At 39.3% G+C, this 23,024-nt stretch overlaps 1 protein-coding gene across 1 annotated transcript in view; it reads left to right on the top strand.

The window, feature by feature from the left end:
* The first annotated feature begins 6,564 nt into the window (after positions 1–6,564).
* The window catches only part of ELOVL2 (ELOVL fatty acid elongase 2), a 53,084-nt gene continuing 36,624 nt past the window's right edge, over positions 6,565–23,024 (top strand). Inside the window, exon 1 of the mRNA XM_082752809.1 lies at positions 6,565–6,581. Coding sequence (XP_082608935.1) covers positions 6,579–6,581 — 3 coding nt within the window. The 5' untranslated portion in view covers positions 6,565–6,578. The remainder of the gene's footprint in view (positions 6,582–23,024) is intronic.

Raw genomic sequence — 23,024 nt, forward strand, 5'->3', positions numbered from 1 at the left:
GTCAATTAGGCATGATTCTCTGTTCTTAAATCCATGCTAACTACTCACGATCATCTTGTCCTTCGTGTATGTGGAGACACTTCCACAAAGATTTTCTCCATTGCCTTCCCAAGGTTTGAGATAAGACTGCCTGGCCTGTATTTCTCTAGGTCTTCCTTCCTGAAGATAGGAGTGACATATGCTCTCTCCCAGTCTGCCGGAACCACTCCCAGTCACTAGTACATTTCAAAGGCAACTAAGAATTACCTCACAATGACATCATCCAGCTCTCTCAGCACTCATAGGTACAACCTATCAGGCCCCACGGACCTACGTATATCCAATTTGTTGAAGTGCTCCCTAAGATGGTCCTCCTTTACTGACAGCAAGTCTTCCATGTTCCACACTTCCCCTCTGGTCTCAGTGGCCTGGGATTGCTGGAGACCAGTATGAATGCAGTACTGAAATTGCCATCAACAAGCACATAAAAAAGACCGTGTAGCATAATTGTTGAAGCAGTTAAGTTCAAGTTCACATCCTCACAGGCACAGTCAAGGGGTAACACTGTGGATGTTATACTTTAACCAAGTTGTGAGATAATAGGAGAAACACTTCCTCCTCTAACCATTTGGTGAATATAGTCTTTGTTATCCCGTGTTTCCTAATAAATAAAACCTTTCATGTGGATCATGTGGAACACATTGTGTAAAATGAAACATATATGCAGATTCCATCTAAATAATAATTAAAATGGAAACATTATATATACTTTATCTTAGACTTTTCTTCAGAACAAAATTAAATTAAATAAGCATGCATCTTCCCTGCTACATCTTACAAGGAGATGAGGTTGTTTAGCTTTGAGAAAAGAAGGCTCAAGGGAGACCTTGTCACACTGTACAATTACCTTAAAGGAGGTTGTAGCAAGGTGAGGCTCGGGCTCTTATCTCAAGCAGCAAATGATAAGATGAGGGGAGATGGCCTCAAGTTGTGCAAGGGGAAGTTTAGGTTGGATATTAGGAGAAATTACTTTACTGAAAGGGTTGTGCGAAACTGGAATGGGCTGCCCAGTGAAGTGGTTGAGTCACCATCCCTGGAGGTCTTAAAGAAATGTGTAGATGTGGAGCGTAGTAACATGATTTAATGGTGGACTTGTCTGTACTAGGTTAAAGGTTGGACTAGATGATTTCAGAGCTCTTTTCCAACCTAAATGATTCTATGATTCTGTATCAGTTCATATATTAATGTGCCAGAAGTTTGTATCAATACCGATGATGATGCGTTTGGGGTAAGTGAGCTACAATATGGATATTGTTTGTTTGTTTCAGAAGTCTGTGGAATCAAATACAAGAAAGTATATTAAAAGAAAGTGATGATTTTTTCTAATCACTAAAGTTTCTAATTTCTGAAGTTTGAGAAATAAGGTTGTTTATGCAAATCTAAGCTTGATCTACCTAGTTTCTTACATGTGTATTTGCAACATGGAGTTGCAGAATTGAACGTGTCTCATCTGTTCCCTGAAGAGGATGGAAAAAAAAATATTGACAATGAGCTTTGTGACTTATTAAAGTCATTGCCATCTTTTATCCATCACCTTGCAACATTTGGTCACTGCGCACTATCAATATTGTACATTCAATACTTTTTCCTATGATGCTCAACACTGATCAAACTTCTTATATCTTTTCTGTCAGTGCACATGACCATCTATGCATTGATGTATGTTTTGTGGGTTAGAAAAAAAAGGTTGGTCAAGGTCATCACGCAGCAAAGGGACTGCAGCACAAGACCGATGAGCAGACCTCTTAGAGTGCTTCTGCTAATTAGTACACCAGACCATGCGGCAGGCCAAAGCAGGAGTATTTGATGCAATTTCACAGAGCAGCACGGACATGCAATGTTGCAAATAAGAGAGCTAAAGACCAGTAGCAGTGAAGAGTAATCCAGATTCTGAAGGTACAAGCCTTATTTAAAGGGTGTGAGAGCTGATGCATCTAGACTAACCAGTTGTTTCACAGCAGTCAGTTAACTGGTGGTCATGTTTGTGTAGCAAAATGAGAAGGGATGTTTTAATCCTCCATGAGCCAGGGAGAGGACTGAGGCTGAAACAGGTGTTCAAAGTATCAACTGCTTTTGGACCTGCCCTTTTTGGTTTCCTTTCCAGCTGGTACATGTGGAAAATGTAATGTTTCTCTTGTATTTAATGTATTTGTAGCACAGATTCATAACTGTGTAGCACAGCAGAACTTTCATTTATGTTAGTAGCTGCTGTCAGAGCTCAGCATTGTGACAAATCTACATTCAATTACCCTAAGGCAACAGCAGAAGAAAGAATAAAATCTTTGACTAGCTGTAGAAAAAATATTTAAACGATCTACCCATAATCACATGAAAATTGTGTTATATAAGCAGTGTGTTCTAGTCCTCCCAAAGAATTTTAACCACTTTAACAAGATTCTCTTTTCTCGTTTTTAACACCCTTGCATCATCCATGGCCTCCTTTTTGTTTATTATCGTACACAGTGCATTGATGAAGTGGAAGTCTTGCCAAAGGCTATTAATGTAAATAAGACTTATTAAAATGAGTGTGCACGAGAAGAGCAAATTAAAGTAATCCAGCAGTTTTTGTTCAGCCATGTCCTAATTTTTTAATCCTTGTCTTGGCACATACAATATCTTTGAAAGTAACTGGCAACCATGCCAAGTACTGTCACCAAAACAAGCTTGACTGCCAACTGCTAATACCCAAGAAGCTGGCCAAGTAATGATAGTTCATGCAGAAGGTGCAAAATGTAGCCCTTTCTTCTCTCCAGACTACACTTGATGACCTTCCCCCCGCTGCCTCTCTTTTGGAATTAATGCATTACTATCTCCCAGGGAAGGAGTACAGAGAAGAGATTGCATCCACTCCTTTCCCTGGTGGTGGTTATCCTTGATAATGTGATGCTTTATGTTGTAAGCTCTTTGAGGAAGGACCTGCCTTCTGGAGTAGGTCTCAACATAGCAAGACCACAATCCCAAACTGGGACCTCTATACACTACCATAATGCTAATGCTAGCATGTGCAGGAGAAATAATTCAGTTCCAGTCACAACTCAGAGCATGTTACCACCATCAGACTCCTCACAGGAGACACGTAGACAATAGACAGAGCATCTAAATATGGTCTTTTCTATTTAGCCTCAGTTTTGGGTCAGGTCCATCAATCTTCGTCAAGTTCTTGGCTGATTTAAATGATCAAAATGGACAATTAATATGAATATGATAAGAGGGACGAGAATATTCTATTTACAGAAATTTATAAAATGCCAAACTAAGCTATGTAAAGTATGTAAACTATGAGTGCAGCCAAGGACTTTTCCTGGATGTGTTGCTATTGCATTTCTTTAGCTTTAGCAAAGCGTTTGAGTAAATACCTGCAAGTATCCCTTTGTGCCGAAAGGGGGTGCTAAAACATAATATTATAAAATCAGCACTGCTACACAATCGCTCAAATTAATATTTTCTGCAGTCACAAGTTTACTGTGGCTTAGTTTTTTTATTTTACATGCCCACAGCTGGAAATTTAAGACAACGTTTCGTTTTATACTTAGTCATACTACAACAGCTATAGTTTCAAAATTAAAAGCAGAGAAAATGACATTATACAAAGAAATTACAAAATGTTAGCTTTAGAGGAGTGATTACTCAAATTTGATTCAATGCAGCTTTATTACCAACAGATATTAAGCATTCACTGAGAGTTAACAAAAGTCTATCACATTAACCTTGTAACTCCCCATAACATCGGTAGCAGAATTGAGATCTTTAGGTATGTAACCATTGCCCCATGTTAATAAAATCAGAAAAGAAAAAAAAAAAAAGAATAAAATAATTAAAAAAAATAATAAAAAAAAAGAACAACAATGACAAACTGACAATATAAGGAAGTGAACCTCTTTCATTCCAGTTAGCTTCTCAGGAAAAGAAGACGTTTAGCCAGTGAATTGTACAGATACTACTGAGAAGACAATTTTGTGAAACAGGCAAGTCGTAAGTTTAAATTCCAAGTTTTGGAGGAGACTGTGAGCAAGAGCAGTGATTAGCAATGGGAGACATGTCTGAGTTCACTTTTCTTTCCCAGACAAATTCAAAGCCTGTCTGGACACAGCCCTGAGTAACTGGCTCTAGGTGACTCTGCTTGAGCAGAGGAGTTGGACCAGATGATCTTCAAAGGCCCCTTCCCACCTTAACCATTCTTAGGTAGCTTGTGATAAGGTCAAATCTGCAGCAATCCATGCACCAGCAGGACTCAAGCTAATGCCCTGTGGTATTTCACCATCAGTTGTGTGCATTGTCCCAGAGTGAAGTGCTGCTTAAATTGTTTCTACTTATTCTCCCTGTTTCTGAGGAATGTCAGGCTGAACTAAGCAAGTCTGGTTCTCCACATGTTGACTTATTTTCCTGCCTTTCCTCTCAGCAGAACATGATGTTCAGCAACCACTCAAAGCTAACATGCCTGGCAGAAGTCTGCTTTGCTCAGTGCCTGGGATCCAACAACATGTGCAGCATCACCTTCCATACTAAACAGATGATTCAAAATCCTGACACAACCCTTAAGCCTCCAAATTCAGCACATTAAATAGGTTTTAAAATATCCATAGTACTATTACACATTCTTCTAAATGCCATCAAAATCCTGTTTGCTCCCTATTTGTGATTTCATTGGAGAAATAATTGTTGTGATTTGAAACAAACAAACAAACAAAGCAAGTTGCTACTATAGAAATAAACTATATTGATATTATGATGTTTCAGTTACAAGAAGCTCAAGAAATTAGGAATGGATCATCTTTACCAAACCTGAACACCCATTTCCTTTCTGTTTTAGACAAAGAAAAGTGGGAATAAAGAAAAAATGTTTTGTATTACCATCCTTAGGGCTGGATTTGGCTTGACACACTGAATCCAGCCTGTTTGGTCAATAAAGAAATATTCAAATTTATTGAGTCATTACCATGGTTCTTTGCCAGTCACCTTCTGAACTGCTCATTGCTCAACAGCACCTAAATACTAATTTCAAAGAGGACAACTTTCTGCTTAGGTAGCAACTTCTCTGGGGGACGGAATGGATATCAAAAAGCACTTCTTTTCAATATTCCAAGATGTTCTGTAGTAACAACAAAAGAATCAAATGAATTAACTGATCAAGAACATTAATGAGAGGAAAGGCCAGCAGATCACCCTCAGGAATTATAGCAGTTCAGTACAGACTAACACAACGGAATTTGGAAGTGCAAGCAAACAAACTTGTGTCTGCAAAAAATGGGCTAAAAGTTATTTGAGGACATGCTTTCACGTGAGGCTTCTGGCACATCATTGCTAGGCAGTCAAGCAGCACTGGGATGGCAGACTTTGTCAACACGTTTGGAGCATCTCTGTGTCTGGATGTAAAAGATGTAAAGTAGTACGTGAACAAGGAACCCACCAGGAAAGACCTGAGGTTTACAACATCATGTCCCTAAGCACCATGTCCAACCTTTCCTGAAACACCCTGAGGGATGGTGACTCTACCACTTCCCTGGCATCCTGTCCCAATGCCTGACTGCTCTTTCTGAGAAGAAATGTCTCCTCATTTCCAATCTGAACCTCCCCTGGTGCAACTTGAGGCCGTTCCCTCTAGTCCTATCACTAGTTACCTGTGAGAAGAGGCCAACCACCAGCTCCCTGCACCTTCCTTTCAGGTAGCTGTAGAGAGCAATAAGGTCTCCCCTGAGCCTCCTCTTCTCCAGACTGAACGACCCCAGTTCCCTCAGCTGCTCCTCACAGGACTTGCATTCCAGGCCCCTCACCAGCTTCGTTGCCCTTCTCTGGACATACTCCAGGGTCTTGACATCCTTCCTGTACTGAGGGGCCCAAAACTGCACACAGTGCTCAAGGTGCAGCCTCACCAGAGCACAGGGGGGCAATCACCTCCCTGGTCCTGCTGGCCACACTATTCCTGATACAAGCCAGGATGCCGTTGGCCTTCTTGGCCACCTGGGCACACTGCCGGCTCAAGGCTTTACCTGTTCTGCGCCATGCTGGTCTCCTTGGCTCATTTCCACTGCTTGTGCCACCAGCATGGGGACAGTCTGTTCTCTGAGCTCAGGTCGAGGAAACCCTGAGCAGCCAGAACTGAGAGGGCAGGACTGGGACAGCTTCGACACTTTTAGCACGTAATATTTGACAAATTTTCACTTTAAAAGCAAAATGGAGAATGCCAATATTTTAAGAAAGATTGTTTTTATTTCACACACCAAAGTCTGCTTTATTAAAAACAGGAGGAAAGAAGAAGGACATTTTCAGTAAGCTTCGATAGCCTGAATAAATGTTTTTTATAGGAGATGTAATGCTTTGTTTGCACTCGGAACAAAACCCGCAGCTGGCTAAGGGCTCCCTGCCGCCTCCGTCCCCTTCGCCCTCAGCGGCTGCCATTGCCCTCCCGCTCCCTCCTTCCCCGGGGCAGGCCCAGGGCCCCGGGCTGGGAGGCGGGCACGGCGGAGCCGGAGGCGGTACCTTAAAGCGAGGCGCGGCGGTGGCCAGGCTGGCAGAGCCGGGCCGCTACCCTGGACAGCGCCATGGTGAGTGCGCGGCACCCCGTTATGGCGGACCCCCGCCCCGGTGGCCCCCAACATGGCGGCCCCCTGACCCGGCGGCCCCCAAAATGGCGAGCCCCTGGCGGCGGCAGGGCGAGGGAGGGATGAATGGAGGGGGCCCGGCGGGGAGCGGGAGGCCGGGGGAGCGGAGCCAGGGACTGAGAGGAGCCAGGGACGAAGCGGGGTGCGCGGATGCCGTGGTGCGGTTCCCCCGTTGGCACTCGGCAGCGGGCGGGAGGCGGCTCCCACAAGATGCAGCCCGATCCGATCCCTTGCTCCTCGCAGGTGCATTTTGCTCTGCTCCAAGCACGTTACACAAACAGATTATTGGTGTGTTAAGAGAAGCTCTTCTTGTGTTAAGCGTAAAAACCATACTGGAACGCTTTCCTTTTTTTTTTTTTTTTTCCTGTAATGAATGAACAATAGAGTTTTAGACTCCAGTTTAGCATTTAAGAGAGTTACAGTGGAACAATGCCATCATCTGTTTATCAAGGAGGACCATTTCCCCAACGCATATTGTGTCTTTGCAGTCATGGTGACTTCCCCAAAGGATCTCATCCTGTTTATGAACAGTAATGTATTAAGTGTAACGCTGGCCTTATAAAGGAGGAGAGGATCATGCCAATATTTGTGCCTTGAAATCTGAGCTAAGATGGGGCTGAATGCAGTATCTTCCAAGCTTGTTGTATCAGAAGTTGTGACATGATTAAGAATGGTACCTAATTCTTCTTTAACAGCAAAAAACACTTTTTCCAAATGTCTTTGCAACATATGCTGTAATTTTTGCCTTTCATGCATAAAAATCATTTTGAAATCAAGTGACTGAGACATGAATAATGTTCAGATAGCCTTTACACGAATTAACGGGAGTCTCCCTACAGTCAGTTGCTGTAAGTCTGAATCTATTTCTGCTATCCAGTGTGTCTGCAATAAATTCAGGCATAGGATGATAGATGGGAAAAGACCCTCTCAAAAAAGACCAGGAGTGGTGCCCTAGTTGATGCTGCCTTGTAGCTCCAGAATGACTTTCCACTGCATAAATGAACAGCTATTTCTTATAGAACTGGGTAAGACATAAAACCGAATTATATGACCAAGTTACTATTACTGCATGAAGCCTAAATTGGTAATGTCTTTCTTATGATACAGTGATGGCAGCTACAAAGAAACCAGAAGGTAACTTGCATTATTTATCAATAACTGTTACAGATAACAATCAGGTGCTCAGAACTGCAGAGTCAACTTGAAAGAAAGTTAGAATAACAGTTAAAATATTTCACTTGGACTCCTTATAGGACAGATATGAGATCAGTCACATAGGTGCAAATCAAAAAAAAATAATAATATTGGTAATGTATGCATTGACAACTTTGTATTTCTGCTAATAAAAGCGATAGTGGAGACTTTTCCTTAATCTGTTATTTCTGGATCTTAGAGCTGTTTCATTAACCTTGGAATTATTCTTGGAACAGCTGGTTGCAATATCCAGAAATGGCTATTCAGAGCTGCACAGGGTTTTCTTGTAGCAAGTTTTTGCTCTTCTGTATCTCCAGCAATCTGTGAGAGTTGAAAAGTTGCTTAGATTTCTTATGCCTTGTTACTCATAAATAGAGGCATCCTGGGGAGAGAATGGCCAGTTTGGGGAAATCCTCTAAGAGGTGTAGAAGCTGGAGGTTGCTTTGGTTCTAAACGTTTGAAAGAATGTCCTTGGAGAATTAGCTACCTAAGATGAAACCTGAAGTTTTTCTGAAAACTGCTGTAATGATACTAATGCAGGGTTAGAAGTTGCAACACATAGATCCTTAAATTGACCTAGAGCTGACTGGAGGGAAGAGGGAAGGATGCTATTGATGGTACCAGGAGTAAATGAATGATGAACTTAGATTTTAGGACAAGTAATAGGAACAGTATTTTAGCATTCCCTTCTATAGTGGCATAGGAGTGATCAGGTGTATGTTACTTCAATTCAAAGAAGAGAGTTTATCACCATCGTGGGTGTTAAATCACTATTATTTCTAGAACGCAGCAAACCACAGTCTTCATGAGGCTTTGAGTGTTTCCATATCATTCTCACAGTATGAAGATAACCACAGTGGGACATTTCTGTTTATGTGGTTCATTACAGCTCTACTTACTTGAGTGGATCTAGGTCAAATTACACTGGCTCAGGATTTGGCTGCACCCTTGAACTTTAAACCGATTATAAGTTTTGATTTGTCAGTATATTTTCCATGGGGTCAAATCCCATTTTTACAGAGTAAGAGAGTACATAACCTTGCACAGTGCATGCCAACTAATGCTTACGAAGAGGCTAGGTAACACTAAGGTAAGCATAAACACGAGGACTGTACGAAGCTGTATTTAATAGGTTCAAGTATCTTGAACCTCTACAATAATCCAGTTGCAGAGAAGTTATACAGGCAGAAGCTAGATTTATTTTATTTTATTTTATTTTATTTTATTTTATTTTATTTTATTTTATTTTATTTTATTTTATTTTATTTTATTTTATTTTATTTTATTTTATTTTATTTTATTTTTTAATTCCCTAAGGAACACAGATAACCAATGTAATTTGAAATCAATGAAGAAAGATACCTAACTCTTCCAAGTGCCATGACCACCATGTCAGGGTATGATGCCTGATAAGGGCATACGGTCATTATAGGATATACAGAAAAGGTCCCTAGACAGAAGCAACTCTCTTGTTGGCAGTAGCCAAATGAAAGCCCTGCCTTATTGTCCACTGGTATTTGTTAAATGCCCTGAGCACCTTCTGAAAAAGAGTTGAAAGAGTTGAAAAAGTTGAAAGAGTTGCTTTTCTGAAAAGCAAAGACAATGTTCCAGCCCTTTCTTCTGGAGTCCCTGAACTCCAACAGGAAAACAGAAACTGGAGGAGAAAAATTTCTGTAAATAGTGATCAATCCACCACAAATTCATGGCTGACATGGGACCTACACCATCCACTGCCAACATGATCTCTTCAGCTCCATCAGAGTGAAAAGGTAACAGACTTCAGTACCCCCGACATCAAGAACCAAGGCAGCAAGCCAGGGTTGTGCTAGGTGAACAGAATTAATGAAGCTGGAGAAACTATGTTCAGAAACTACATATAGAACAGACAAATGGACACAAGTACTTGCACAGAAACTGAATGGGATGTGCTGAAGTCTTTAGCACATGATGAAGTGACAAGGGATTAATTAAGAAGTCCTCTAGGTCCTTAAGCTTGAGTCCAATGTTTAATTGGCAAAGCTAACAGATACCCACTTACAAAAACTTGCATATTACCCTTGGTGTTGTTTCCTTTCTTCTTAATGAATATCCTCTGATTTATTTATTTTTTTTTAATTCTGGTTGTTGAATCTTCATTACAAGTACTCTGATCTGTGAAAAGAAACAGATACCTGTTCATCAGGTACTTCATTTTACATTCATTTAGTTCAATAGCTTCTCTCAATTTTATTAAAGAAAATAGTTAATCAGATCCAAACACTTTAAAAATGAACCTCTGACTCAAAAATAGGGAAAAAAAGAAAAAAAAAAAAAAAGCAGTAGTAAATTCTTTAGGTAGTAATAAACTCAAGAATAATGTCAATATGTTGGCCTGGTTTATTATGTGGTTTATGCCAGCTTCAAGTGTAAGCCACATCAGGTGGGAATTTTGCCTGATGTTTTCATTCCATGCTATATAATCACTGCCTGTAAGACTGATTTAGACACCAAGACATTTAGAAATAAATCTCATACAATTTGAGTTGAAGTACATATTTAGTGATAAGGTAATATGTCCCAAGTGCAGATTGACTTGTAATTAAAGAAAGGAGGGAAATTAGGAGTTTGAAACGAAGTGTACCACTGGTTGTTCAGAGCCAGAAAGCTTTTGGGATGAGTCTGCCTTGTGACAGAGTTGTGGAAGGGCACAAGAACCATTCCCTTGCTACAGCGGAGAAGAAACACCTGGTGAGACAGTGGCCTGCAATTCTGCTGCATTATAAATGACACACTTCAGACTTCAAACATATAAATTAATTTGCCAATTTATAAGAGCCTGGCAACAGCTGAGCTTATAAATCTATTATCTGCATGTAGCCCACATGCCATGTCTCATCATGCGATAAATACATGGACCTAGGATTGCATCCTTACCCATTGGACTGCTGCACAGCTGACAGGTAGAGTTCAATGTGAAATTAAGTGAATATTTTTGTCTTCTATGGGGCTTCTTATCTACTTAAGTAACAAAAAGCAAAAAAATTCTCATTTTGGGGGGCTAGTTACGCGCAGATCTTGGAGAGTAGGAGGGATCACTTTAATTCTTGCATTATATTGGCATCAATACTGAAGGTACTCTGATTAGATGTCAATCTAACAACTGTGTTTTTTCTTAATGTTAAGTTCATCCAGCTAATGACTTCTAAACTTCATTGCAATTTGTCTTCCTCAGTCCACACTGACCATAATAAAATGGTCAAGGTCAGATGTGGTAAACTGAAGGAGATAAAACCCCACATGGCAGAAATGGCTACATGAAGATGTGTAATTAAGGGACGACAAATTAAAATTGTTTTCATCACTGCTGGGAGACTTTTACATGCCTCCTCCTCCCTCCCCCCTTCCCTCAGGAGGACGGGTAAGGACATGAAAGAAGTTCTTCATATTCTGTCATTATTTGAAAGCCAACCACAGCAAGAAATGGAAGCTGGAAGTAGGGTGGCCAAGCTTCAAGGAAATAGCCTAATACCAAGCAAAAGGAAGCTCAACAAAACCATTCTTTTCTCAGTTTTTTAAAGGCTCCCTGCAACATGCCAGTCCCTAGTTATCATTCATGACACTTTGCAGCTAGTGAAGTCAATGTGCTCTTGTCAATGTTCTCTTACCAATCTAATGGTAAGAGAAACCTATAGACATGAAGAGAAGTCCCCAGTTGCTTTTATCTCCCCTGAGCCAATAACTCAAGCAGTTACAGACACATGGTATTGTTAGGGCCTTACCATGCAGCACAGTCATTACCATTTTTATTTTGTTTTGAGAGATGCAGCAGTCTAGATGTTTCCATGGTATACGTGGTTTAAAAGTTTAGGACTTAACATTCTCATTATATGCGGGTTAAACTCTAGGATAACTACAATTAGAGATAATGCAGTAAGGGAGATAGCGTGTGCGCCTTTTTGTCCCATGTCAGCAGACTGTCCTCTGTTTTGGGGTTCTGTACCCTTTAAAAAGTTCTTCTTGGAGTTCATTAAAGTGATTTAAGGCTTTAAAAGAGGTAAATTTAGAACTTTTTTGAGGGGATAGTGGGGGAAGGACTTCCACAGTCTTCTTGGCTTCTTTATTAAACTGAAAAAACAACCGTCATTTCCCTTCCTCTCCTCACCCAATCTTAATTATGATTAAAGTAAAAATCATGAATTAGCATTTGAAATCCAAGTTATCCAAGTTATTACCCTGTAGGATTTAAGGGAGAAAGGGAGGAAAAACATAAGTAAGGACCGATTAACAGAACAAGAAGATATTTTCCTCTTTAATTGTTTTTTGTTCTTATGTAACACTTCAGAAAACACTCATCAGATGCTGTTTCTTCGTTTCCCTATATTACACATGCATTTTCACAGCCAGCATGAAGTAAAAAATACTTTGTTTCTTGCATTTCACTCTGAGCACGGATGAAACCAATCCAGAAAGCAATGTGCTTTCAAATTGGCAGGGAATAAATGGTTGGCAAAGTTGTGAAGGGTGATTTCCATGTTCAAGAATTGGCACATCTTTTAGTAAGGCAGCTCTGAATAATACCATCCACACCTCTGCTGGCTAGAGCAACCCAAGTTACTTCTATTGTAGTTTAAAAGGTCACATGAGGTAATGTGAGCTCTTCACCTTTTCCAAAAGGTGGTATTTGCGGCAGAACACTGTTTCAGTACATACATGGTTTAATTTTTTTTTTCAGTGTTTGTCAATAGTCCATACAATTTTGAGGAGAAAGCCATGAAGTCCATTTTCTTATCTACAGGCTTATTTGTTATTCACAGCTCCTTATGGACAAAATAGTTTAATCAATTTGCATTACTGTCTGTCTGCTCAAAATTTCTTTCCAAATGCAAAATTTTCTTTAGTCTGAAAAAAAACATCCTTGTACAATGTTTGTAGGAACATCTGCATCTTTCCCCTCAGCCATTAGGATTGTGGGGCCTCCTGGGGTAGCATCCCAGAGTCACCCTGCTGTACATAGGAGACGACATTGTGTCTTAAAATGCAGCAGCCTGTCTTAACTAGGTTGTGTGTACTGGATCCCACTGGAACATAGTAAGACTTGGCCTATGCTCTTTCTGAGATGTCTCTCTTACTACTGACAGGAAGCTATGCATGAAGCAAGACAAAAAAAAAAAAAAAAAAAAAAAAAAAAAAAAACAAACATAATTTCATAATTTCAAGTATTTGGATGAAAAAGACATAAGAAACAAACCCTATCCAAAACCACTTCAGATTGGCAAAGTGTCTATAAGTTCCTTTCTTCTTGCTACCTTCTGCTTTAGAAAGCAGATATGAAAGATGCCTTCTAACCTGTCAGTGTGCAGGTATGTTGATTTCAGCAGTTATCTTCACTCTTCCAAACAGTAAGCTCCAAATTCTGGAGTAAGTGTCTCTATCCAGAAGCTTAATGATCAAGAATCATGAATCTGTCTATGCTAAAAAGCACACAAGACAAAGCATATCACTTTCCTAGTTTTATGTTACTCTCAGAAATTTCTGAACCTCTCTTTTCTGGCAGTAGGCTAGTTCTTATATATCCTAAGATTTTTTTGTTGTTGTTGTTTTTCTGGCACATGTCAAAAGCATCATGGGATGTTCATGCTCCTCTTGAAAGCTGAGACACAGCTTGTGATAAAACACATTTGAAGCTTGGCTTAAAAATAGGCAACTTGTATTTTATACATATATATATATAATATATAATAATAATAATAATAATAATAATAATAGATAGAAAAGGTAGTATTTAGTTTTATTGCTCTGAAAAAACATCAGTAGCTCTCCATTTCATTGAAAAGCAATAGAGGACTTCTCGGATTTAACGCAGCTATTTCTTCCTTACTGCTGGAGATCTTGTAAGCCTGCATTTTAATAGTATCAGCAAAAGAAACCTTGAAAGATAAAGCACTAAATTAGAGTTATTTTGTGGGTAAAGCACCAAGTTTTTTCCCCTTTGCATTTACTGAACTACCAGCACATTATTTCAAATCAGATATCATTGAAATTTCTCCTCAGGATATAATAAAACTGCATATAAACTTCTTTTTCATGAAATAGATTATTTTTCATCAAGCATAATCTGTGATCCATGGTAGTATTACAATGTATCCGAGCTCTAAAAATAATAACTTAATCATATTTTTCTCTAAGAACAAGGTTTAAAATATTAGCCTTTTCACTTATTGTGGGTGAGAGGAAGTCATCTCCTTCTGTGACACCCTTGAGAGATGGCAGAGTTCAAATCTGAAAATGTTTTCCTTGTAAAGTGCGAAGCTGAAGCCCAAGCCAGAGAACAACTTCAGTAAGACAAGTATGAAAGGAAGAAACAACACAGCACTATACCATTTTTGCCTCCAGGTGTGTTTTCATGAGTTGAAAGGAAGGTTAGTATTTCATTATGTTGGCTCATTAAACTTTAAGCTTTGCTGAAACTTGGCACACACTCCAAAATACTCAAGTCCTGAACACTCAGTAATTGGAATATCTTGAGAAGAAAAAAAAAAAAAAAAAAGAAAAAAAAGAAACCCATACCATTCTCCTAGTCTTCAGCAAATATGGGGCTCGTACTAGTTTCTTTTATGATGTCCTGATCCCTCACTACTCACAAGTCCTCCTGCAGATACAAATGGCATTGATAGACATTGATGCACACATGATTCTCAGCAGTTCTCACTGAATGCAATAAGATGGTTATTTAAATGAAGAGATGAAGAGGACAACATTGTGGAAGTAATGAGGTCATGCAAATTAATACTGAGCTAAATAACAAGGTACTCACTGCAACATGACCCTCTGTGTTCCAAAAAGCAAAGTGATGTCATTAAACACACATGAGTAATTCATTTATCAATCCGGAATTAGAAGAGGCTTGAGAATTAATTACCTGTAATTATCTTGTATTTGTCTTGATAAGCCAGTTTGGTATATTGTGGTCAACATCCAGTTGTTCATAGCTTCAGGTTATTGTAACAGATAACTGAATCTTAATTATGAAGGAGAAATGTATATAGCCAGGATGGAAGAAGTGTTAAATTCTGTTAGAGCCTCAGATGACAGTGCTTAGACCTAGCTGGAAAAGTACTGAAGGAAACCTTCAGACATAATTTCTTTGCTTATTTCTTTATATCTTGCTAAAATACGTTGTTTCAGGCAGATGGATTATCTTAAACACTAGGAATACTTCCATTCCTTTTTACTTGCTTACTTAATTCTGTTATTGCACATTTACTACCCCATTGCACATACAAATTCCACACACTTCAGAGGTGTATGTTTCTTGCTAGTCTGTTTCTAGGCAAAATGCATGTCTTCTGTTTCCTTTTTTTTTCCTGTAACCCTTTGATACTGTGATATTTAATTATATTTATCATCATTATCTTATTTTTCTTTGTTTAGTTTGCATTCCCATACCCCACCTCCTTTTCTTCTAGGGTAGGCAACTTCCCATTTTCTCCGTCTTTAAGGATAGATGTAGTGATATGTGTAGTGATACTTAAATCATCTGCAACAGCTCTAGATAACATCAATGCTACTTTTAACTTGTCACCTAAAGTGAATACATTTATTACATTTACTTCTTAGAACATGTAATTTCTTCAAAAAGTTATTCCCATCAACCCACATTTAATGCAAAATAAGGAGCGATGCGTCTCCTCCTTTGGAGCATCTACTTCACATGTTGGAAAGTTGAGCTCCTGAGGATATTAATTTTCTGGAAACTAGTACCAGAGACTTGATTGGTGCCTGTGATGTATATCAGGTCTCACTTTGAGCTGACCAGCAACTCCTTTTTCCTCTGGACAGCTACCTGCCAAAACAGGGCAGCACTGAACCTCATCTATACTTAACAGTTAAGGGACCAAGGTTACAAGGAACAATTAGAAGATCAAAATTAGAAGATGTTTGTTAAACTCATAAGCTTAAAATCTGTATGATTTTAAGTTTAATGTACAGATTTTAGTTTTATAAGCAGACACTTTGACCTAAAAGCTCAGGTTTCTCTTCCAGAATGAGTTATACTTACAACTAACTGTAAAGTTTCCAGTACTCAGTTATGTACCTGGATTCCTTACGCAGTATTTAGATGGTTTCATACTTGGGTAATGACCTAGAAGTGAAATTGAAAGGCTTTGTGCATGTTGGAAGATTAAGGCTGAAACTGTAGAAGCTTGGATCTGGACTCTAATCCATGGCATCACAGTACAAACACCTCCTCCTCCACTCTTTCCCTTCCCCTTCTTCCACTTACATCCCTATAAATCATTCAGGAGAGGGTCTGTGCTAATGGGCAGCAACTCCTCAAGGCTTAGCAAATGACTGCTGAACAACAACTACCCATTTCTCTAGTGGGCAGATAAACTAAATCAGATTTCCTTCACCAAAGTAAGAACAAATTTGTGAGTTGAGTGTTGTTACTGCTAACGATGTGGTTAAAACAGGCTAAAACAAGGCCTGTCTTACCAGCCTCTGAGAATAATGGAAAGAGCACATTGTGGCATTTTTATCCCCATACAGAACAAATCTCTTTTATTCGTAGCCTCCCACACTCCAGCATATTTCAGTACCTTACCCTTCTTATAACCACGTTCTGAGTAAGGAAGAAAACTGGATGACTTCTTACAGCTGGTACAGCTCTGCCATTTCTCCAAGGCAACCAATTAAAGCACCTGTAGCTAAAGACACTGCTACAAGTTGCCCTGCAGCACTAAGCTATTCTGCCAGATTCCCTCATTACAAGTTTTGAAGAGAAATTAAAGTATGAAGGCTGCACTCCTGGCAGTGGGCCTGGTGAGTCAGCCAAGTGGACCAATACACCCACGTGGAGCTCTGACAGTCTTGGTGGCTCTCAGTGGCCAGCACAGATTTTACCCCCAAACTGATGGGTCATAGTTAGGCAGTGTGCCATCCTCCTCTTTGGTCTCCTGCTTCTCTCAGGTTTGCTCCTATATGGCAAGAAAATGTGAGTGAATACAATGTATAATTCAATAATTTTGATGCATTTTGCCTTTGAGAAGTTAGCCCAGTCTGACTGTATGCTGATACATACAGTTTTCCACAAAGGAAATAAAACTGAGTAGATTTCATCTCTGTGTCTAATTTAATCCTCACAATAAAGCTATTAAGGGGTTTGAGAAATAAAGCAAGTGTACACGCATTACTGTAGATGTGTTTTTTGTGGGTTACAATACAGAGGTCAGTGATAATCTTGATTTACAGGTATTTTTAAAAATATAATTCTAGTTTTACTGTGGCAGTAAAAAGTTTGAAAGCCTAACTTTAACCTCTAGAATATGTAACTTTAGGAACTTAGATCCATTGTAGCTGGAGTAGTTACTACAAAGGCCAACCAAGTATATGAACATCTGATCCAATTCCAGCTGTGCCAGTAGACAAGACTACTACCCTCAGCCCCTTTGCTGCAGGTCTGTCCTGTGTGGTTGCACACATGAGTTTTGCTTAATTTATTTAACTAAGGATGAGCCCAATTACCAAAGAGATCCTATTTGGACAGTTTTAATTAACTGGCTGCACTTGAACAGTTATAGCAGTTGTACAGCCAGCACTGCCAAGAAGTCTGAGGCATCCTATGCTATAATTGTCTATTTGCTCCTAGAAGTTTATATACTTAAAATAGTATTCTGTACACATTCAGTAGCAATAAAAGCTTTAAATTACTCAAATAGCATGAAAAAATAGTTGTGAACTCCAGAAATTCATAATACATTGACTGTATATACTGTACAGAATTAAATGTTGTAAACAAAATGTGTTTCCTTTCATTCATTTTCTTATGTACAGTATCTTTAGCATTACATATATTAGAAGTATGTTTTACCCTCTATATCTTAACAAGGTGAATTCCTTGCTGATTTAGGTTGAAACAGGTATTACTTACATATATGCATATAGCTGTTAGTTTTTCCAGCAGCTCTCAGACTTTCATTTTTGTTATGTGCTTCACAGGCTGTATTCAGTCTTCTGCTGCTGTCCATACCAAAAGCGTGCCTATAAAGGGAATTAGTATTGCAGGAAAAAAAAAGTCTTAATTAAGCAATTAATTAATAGTTAGCATTTTACCAGTTGAGTTTCTGACATGGTTTTCTAAAGGGCTAATGAAAATTGTCTGTCAAGGAAGGTAAGTTATATAAAAAAAAATATTTTTTTTTTCATTTCAATTTTAAAAAGAGAACCCCACAGGCTGTCTTTTAAGCTTGTACTGAGGAATGAGAATTTCAAACCACAGGGTATTTCAAGTATTCCTGATGTGTTTCCCCCACACACACCTCTGCTACACAGATGCCCTGCAGCACTGGAATGAGCTGCTGAAGGAAGCCAGGCAAAACCCTCCAGTACGGGAGAACCCTGCTCAGGGAACACATTTTAGAAAATCCTTTTTTGATCCTCCCTGCCTGCAACAGAAGGGGCACACAGTCCCTTGCACATTAATCCCTGTCATGGGGACACAGGGTTACATTGCAGACATCTGGGACAGCAACCAAGAAACCTACTTTTCAGGCATAGAGTACCCTTTGTCTCACTGTTCTGCCAGAACTGTGGGAAAACTGAAGCTTTGGCTTTTTTTTTTTTTTTTTTTTTTTTTAAAAGAAGGTTTCTTGTCCAGCTAGCCATGAGATCCTGCAGACAGGCTTAGGATCTGCTATTCATCCTCAATCTTACAGTTTATTACAATGGAAAACTGTGAAAAAGATATTCAGAGTGCTAGCAAGGATGTGTTGTCACTTTTGCTTTCTACAGAGAAGGGTCCAAACACATGCCAAGTACAAAAAAATAAAAGCCCTGCATGCATTATACTAATGTACAAAATAATCTTCTCAGTGACAAAATCTGAAGTTAGTGAGGAGGACAAAGTTGTCATGATATGGCATGCCCCCCCAAAAAATGAGCTGCCTTGTAAGCTTTTTACTATAATTTTTCCATACCATTCCACTTACTACCTATCCCCACTGTGTTTATTCATCATATGGCTCTAAATTTGGGGTGCTGGCTTTTCACTGCTAAATCTTGATAATAATGTATGTGGCATATGTGGAGCAGAAGCTGTGTATGTGTGCAAAGCTTTGGGTGCAAATGCATACAAATACTCTGTTCTTAAAAAAGAAAATCAACCTGGTTAATCCAAAGCCCTCCTTGCTCTGGTAGAATTAAAATTATTTTCCTGTGCTTCTTAAAGTGTAACCATCTAGATTGCTCTTATACAACACAAAGTGATCTGCTACCTCTTCATTGAGTAGCTTGGTTAGGCATCATTTATTAAGTCCAGCTGTTTGGAAGCAGATACACTGGACTGTGCAGGCTTTCACATTGCTGACATAATGTGAATTCTGATACTGATCTGTCTTCAGTCCCTTGTATAGTCAACAAGAGCTAAAGAGAATAATAAGGAAGCAACTGTAATAGAATTATTCTCTCTGTAAAAAAACACTTTGTGGCTCTTTACTTGTAACTTAAGGACCTTCCTGCTCCAAGGGAAACTTTCTCTTATTCAAGCCAGGACCAGTTCCAAAGTGCTGGTGCTTTGCCTAAGAAAGAGACTTATTCACTCCGGCATAAATGGGGAGGTGGAATTTATTTTATGCTTTCATTTTTGACTCATTTCCTTTTAGTTTATTCCCTCACAGTCATACAGCCTTACCACTGTCAGGAATCATGCTCCACCTCAGGTCATGCTGTCATTTTTAAATCTGATTGTTAGAGCAAAGGAAAAATGAGGTCAATAATTGCTGCCATTTTTTGAGGAACTGACAGGCCACATCTAAGGTCTCCCTAGAGAAATCTTCTTTAATTACAAGTTAAGCTGATGTTCCCCTGTGTGGTAGGTAGAATTGTGTGGGATTACTTTTAAAAGGATTGTACTAATCTGCTCTGGTGACAGTTTCATTTTGAAACTCTGATAACAAGCAAGTGGATGGATTATACAGATGTGGTTTTGGGGAGTGTATATGACTGACATATAGCAAATTGGGCCACAGCGGTTACCTTTTCTTTCCATTCTTCTTTTAAAACAAGATATGCTCTATTTTGAGCACTGTGATTGCTGTATTTTAATCATCACTAAACATGATTATAATGAATTGAGAAAAAAAAAAGTTTGAAAGTTGTAGAAGGGATATCCTGCAAGCAGTTATTCTAGAAAGGGGATTTCCCATGCTGGAGAGAATACAACCACTCAGCATTTTAAAAGATATAACAGTGAAAAGTGCATGATAGGTTTCAAATAATGAAATTACAAATTGATGTTGGGAAACCAAGTAATTATTAATTGGTTCTTAAAACACTTTCATGCTAACCCAAGAAAGTGTGGTGAAAAAAAATTCTAAGTTCCTTTTCCTTAAAATAATATTTTTAAGCAATAAATATTACTTACAGTAACTAAACAGATGATTATTTTTATTTTAAAAATTGTCTCACAATGACATTACAATCTGACAGTGGCATGGCTAATACAGTCAATAAGCCAGGCTTACCTTAGTATGTGTGATAAATTAATACAGTATTGTTTATGACAGCTAGCAGGTTGAATAGTCTAGAAGCAAAGACTGATGTCTGAAATAGCTTATTACTTGCTTACAGTATTTTCATGATAAGTTGTTCTGCCTCTTAGGGCTTACTCACCGTTGGCAACGATGGTGATCCGAGTCCTGGCAGAAGCCATAAAGCAAATGTTTCTCCACCTGTGTCCGTACTCCCAGATGTAGGCTGAGCAGCTGTGGCACTGAGCAGGACTGCAAAACCCTGCTGAAAAGAGACTTCTTGTTAAAACAAAAATAAAAATCCCGAAGTGGAATGAGCCTAAGAATTAGTGCCATTTCTCCAGAAGCAAAAAAGCCTGGAATATATTTGCTCCTTATCTGGAAACAGTTCAGACTCCTCAGAGAAAATAGCCTTCTTTTCTAGAGCCTCCTGGCTGTAAAGGCCTTTCACACAGACTCAAGGGGCTCATAAACTGACTACTTCTGATGGCAACCCCAAAGCCAGGGAATCTGGTTTCAGGAACTTTATGTGAAGTACAACACGGCACAACTCTGCAAATATAACCCCATTAAAGTGGTACACGCTGGTCTTGGTTTTTCTTCCTGTATTATTATAATTCTAGCGGTACAAGGTAGAACTTATTATTCTACTTCATTGCAGATAGAATTTAGCATTTCCAGAAAGACAAAAGAACTATGACGGTTTGTGAAGACTTACAGTACAAGTGCTAAAACTCAGTGCTAAGCAAGTGTTACTTGTTTTACTTTAAAAAAAAAAGGTATTAAACCTTTTGGAAGATCCGAGTCCTGGCAGAAATAAAGCAGAGTACCTTTTGTTCATTAGGAAGCCAGAATGAAAGCACACAAACATTTAGCATTTGATCTTCATTTTGTGTGACAATTTTTATTTTTTTAAGGAAGGTGAATGTTGGGAAAGCCCAAAAGTAAATTATTCCTCCCCCCCCCATTGCATTTCAAACATGATGGAGCACAGATGTGCTGCATTAAATACCCAGCATAATTTACCTGCTTGGGTAGATCTCCTAGCCTGAGCTGAAAGCTCAAGTCTTGTCTGAAGCACAGAAACCTCCTTAAGCAGATGGCTGTCCCTTTTTGCTCCAGCACAACCTGCTGCCTGCAGGAAAAGCCAAGCCCAAGAGGTGTTTTACTTCCTGCTACTGGACACTATGCACAGACAAACAAGGGAGATGGGGAAGCATGCTGCCTTCCCCATTTATCAAGACCCCTTCCTCACCTAACACCCCCATCTATTCTTGTTAGGCAACACCATATTTTTCAAATGCAGTGATGAAGGTATATCGCTACCAACTACAGCCTTACTAGGCACAGATTTTTGTTCACGTGAAGAAAGGGAGGACCAAGTAATATGATTTGGATGGCAACACTCCTCTCTGTGATTAACCATTGCCCTCAGCGCCTGGCAGGAGCCCCTCACATGGCATGTGTTTTGGGGGGACAATGAGCAAAGCATGCTCAGTGCAAGTGCCTCGTGAGCAGCATGGCAAAGCTCTGCCATTAGTAGGCCACTTTCTGTTAATGCTCTCTGGGAGTAATTCCCTGTAAGATGTCTAAGCAAGAGCTTGTTAGAAGGGCTGTGTCCTTAGTCTTTTATGTATGCCACCCAAACACATGCTCCACAGAGGTGGATGTGGAAGTTTCTCCACCTTCAAGCCACAAAACCACCTGCTGACACAGTGCCATTATAGGCACTGTCCAAGATGCTTTAGAATCTGCAATACCCCCAAGAACAGCTGGAAAAAAGAAAAGAAGGCTAGGAGGGGTTCTCTGGATCTCTAACTCCACTCCTTGCTGTTTGCTATGGAGCACAGGCATGCTGGGGATGTAATTTTGCAATACAAAACCACATCCTTATTCACAGACACCAACAGGCACAAATACTGCAGCCCTCAATCCAGACTGGAGCAAGGAACATACTTTCTGAATCCTCTTTATTGGTCTTATGGAGAGATTCCTTTTCATTTTAAGCTTTGTTTTTTTTTTCTTCTCACAAGCCCACTCATAATGAAGACAGTTTACAATAAAGGTAATTAGTGAACAGACTACACTCAAGACTCTTTTGAAGATTTAACCCTCCGTTGCAAGATGAGTTCAAGTAGAAAAATGCAGAACTAAGAGTCAAGGTGGTAATGAAGAAATCCATTTTGCTGCGTAAGTTGCATCTTTTAGCATGCTCCTGGAAACTTTGGCAAGCCAAATGTTTTGCTTTGGTGATGCTGTTAGCCTACTCCTTTCCTGAAGGCACTGCTAAACCAAGTGGTAAATGCCATCAAGGTGCAATAAAATAAGAGAACTGTTAGACACAAGTGCCCTCACTTGAAAGTTGTGAGAAGAGAGAAGAAAATAAGTAAAATGTTTCAGAAAAAATAATAATCTATAATTCTAAATCTAGCCATCTGGACAGCCCAATTGCAGTAAGTGCTGAAAATAAAAGCCTCTGTCTACAATTAGACAAAACTGTACAGCTCTGTACCTATAATCAATCACACATTCAGCTGTGTCTTTCCACACTTACCAATCTTTGCATTATTACATTCATTTTTCACATAACAAACCATTAACTGATCTGCTTATTGAGGAAGCCACTGAACGCACAGCACTTTATTGCAGGCAGCATAACCCAAGCAGCTACCAAAGCAAAAATCTG

The sequence above is a fragment of the Aythya marila genome (assembly GCF_965140915.1).
Source record: "Aythya marila genome assembly, chromosome: 2".
Classification (NCBI taxonomy): domain Eukaryota; kingdom Metazoa; phylum Chordata; class Aves; order Anseriformes; family Anatidae; genus Aythya; species Aythya marila.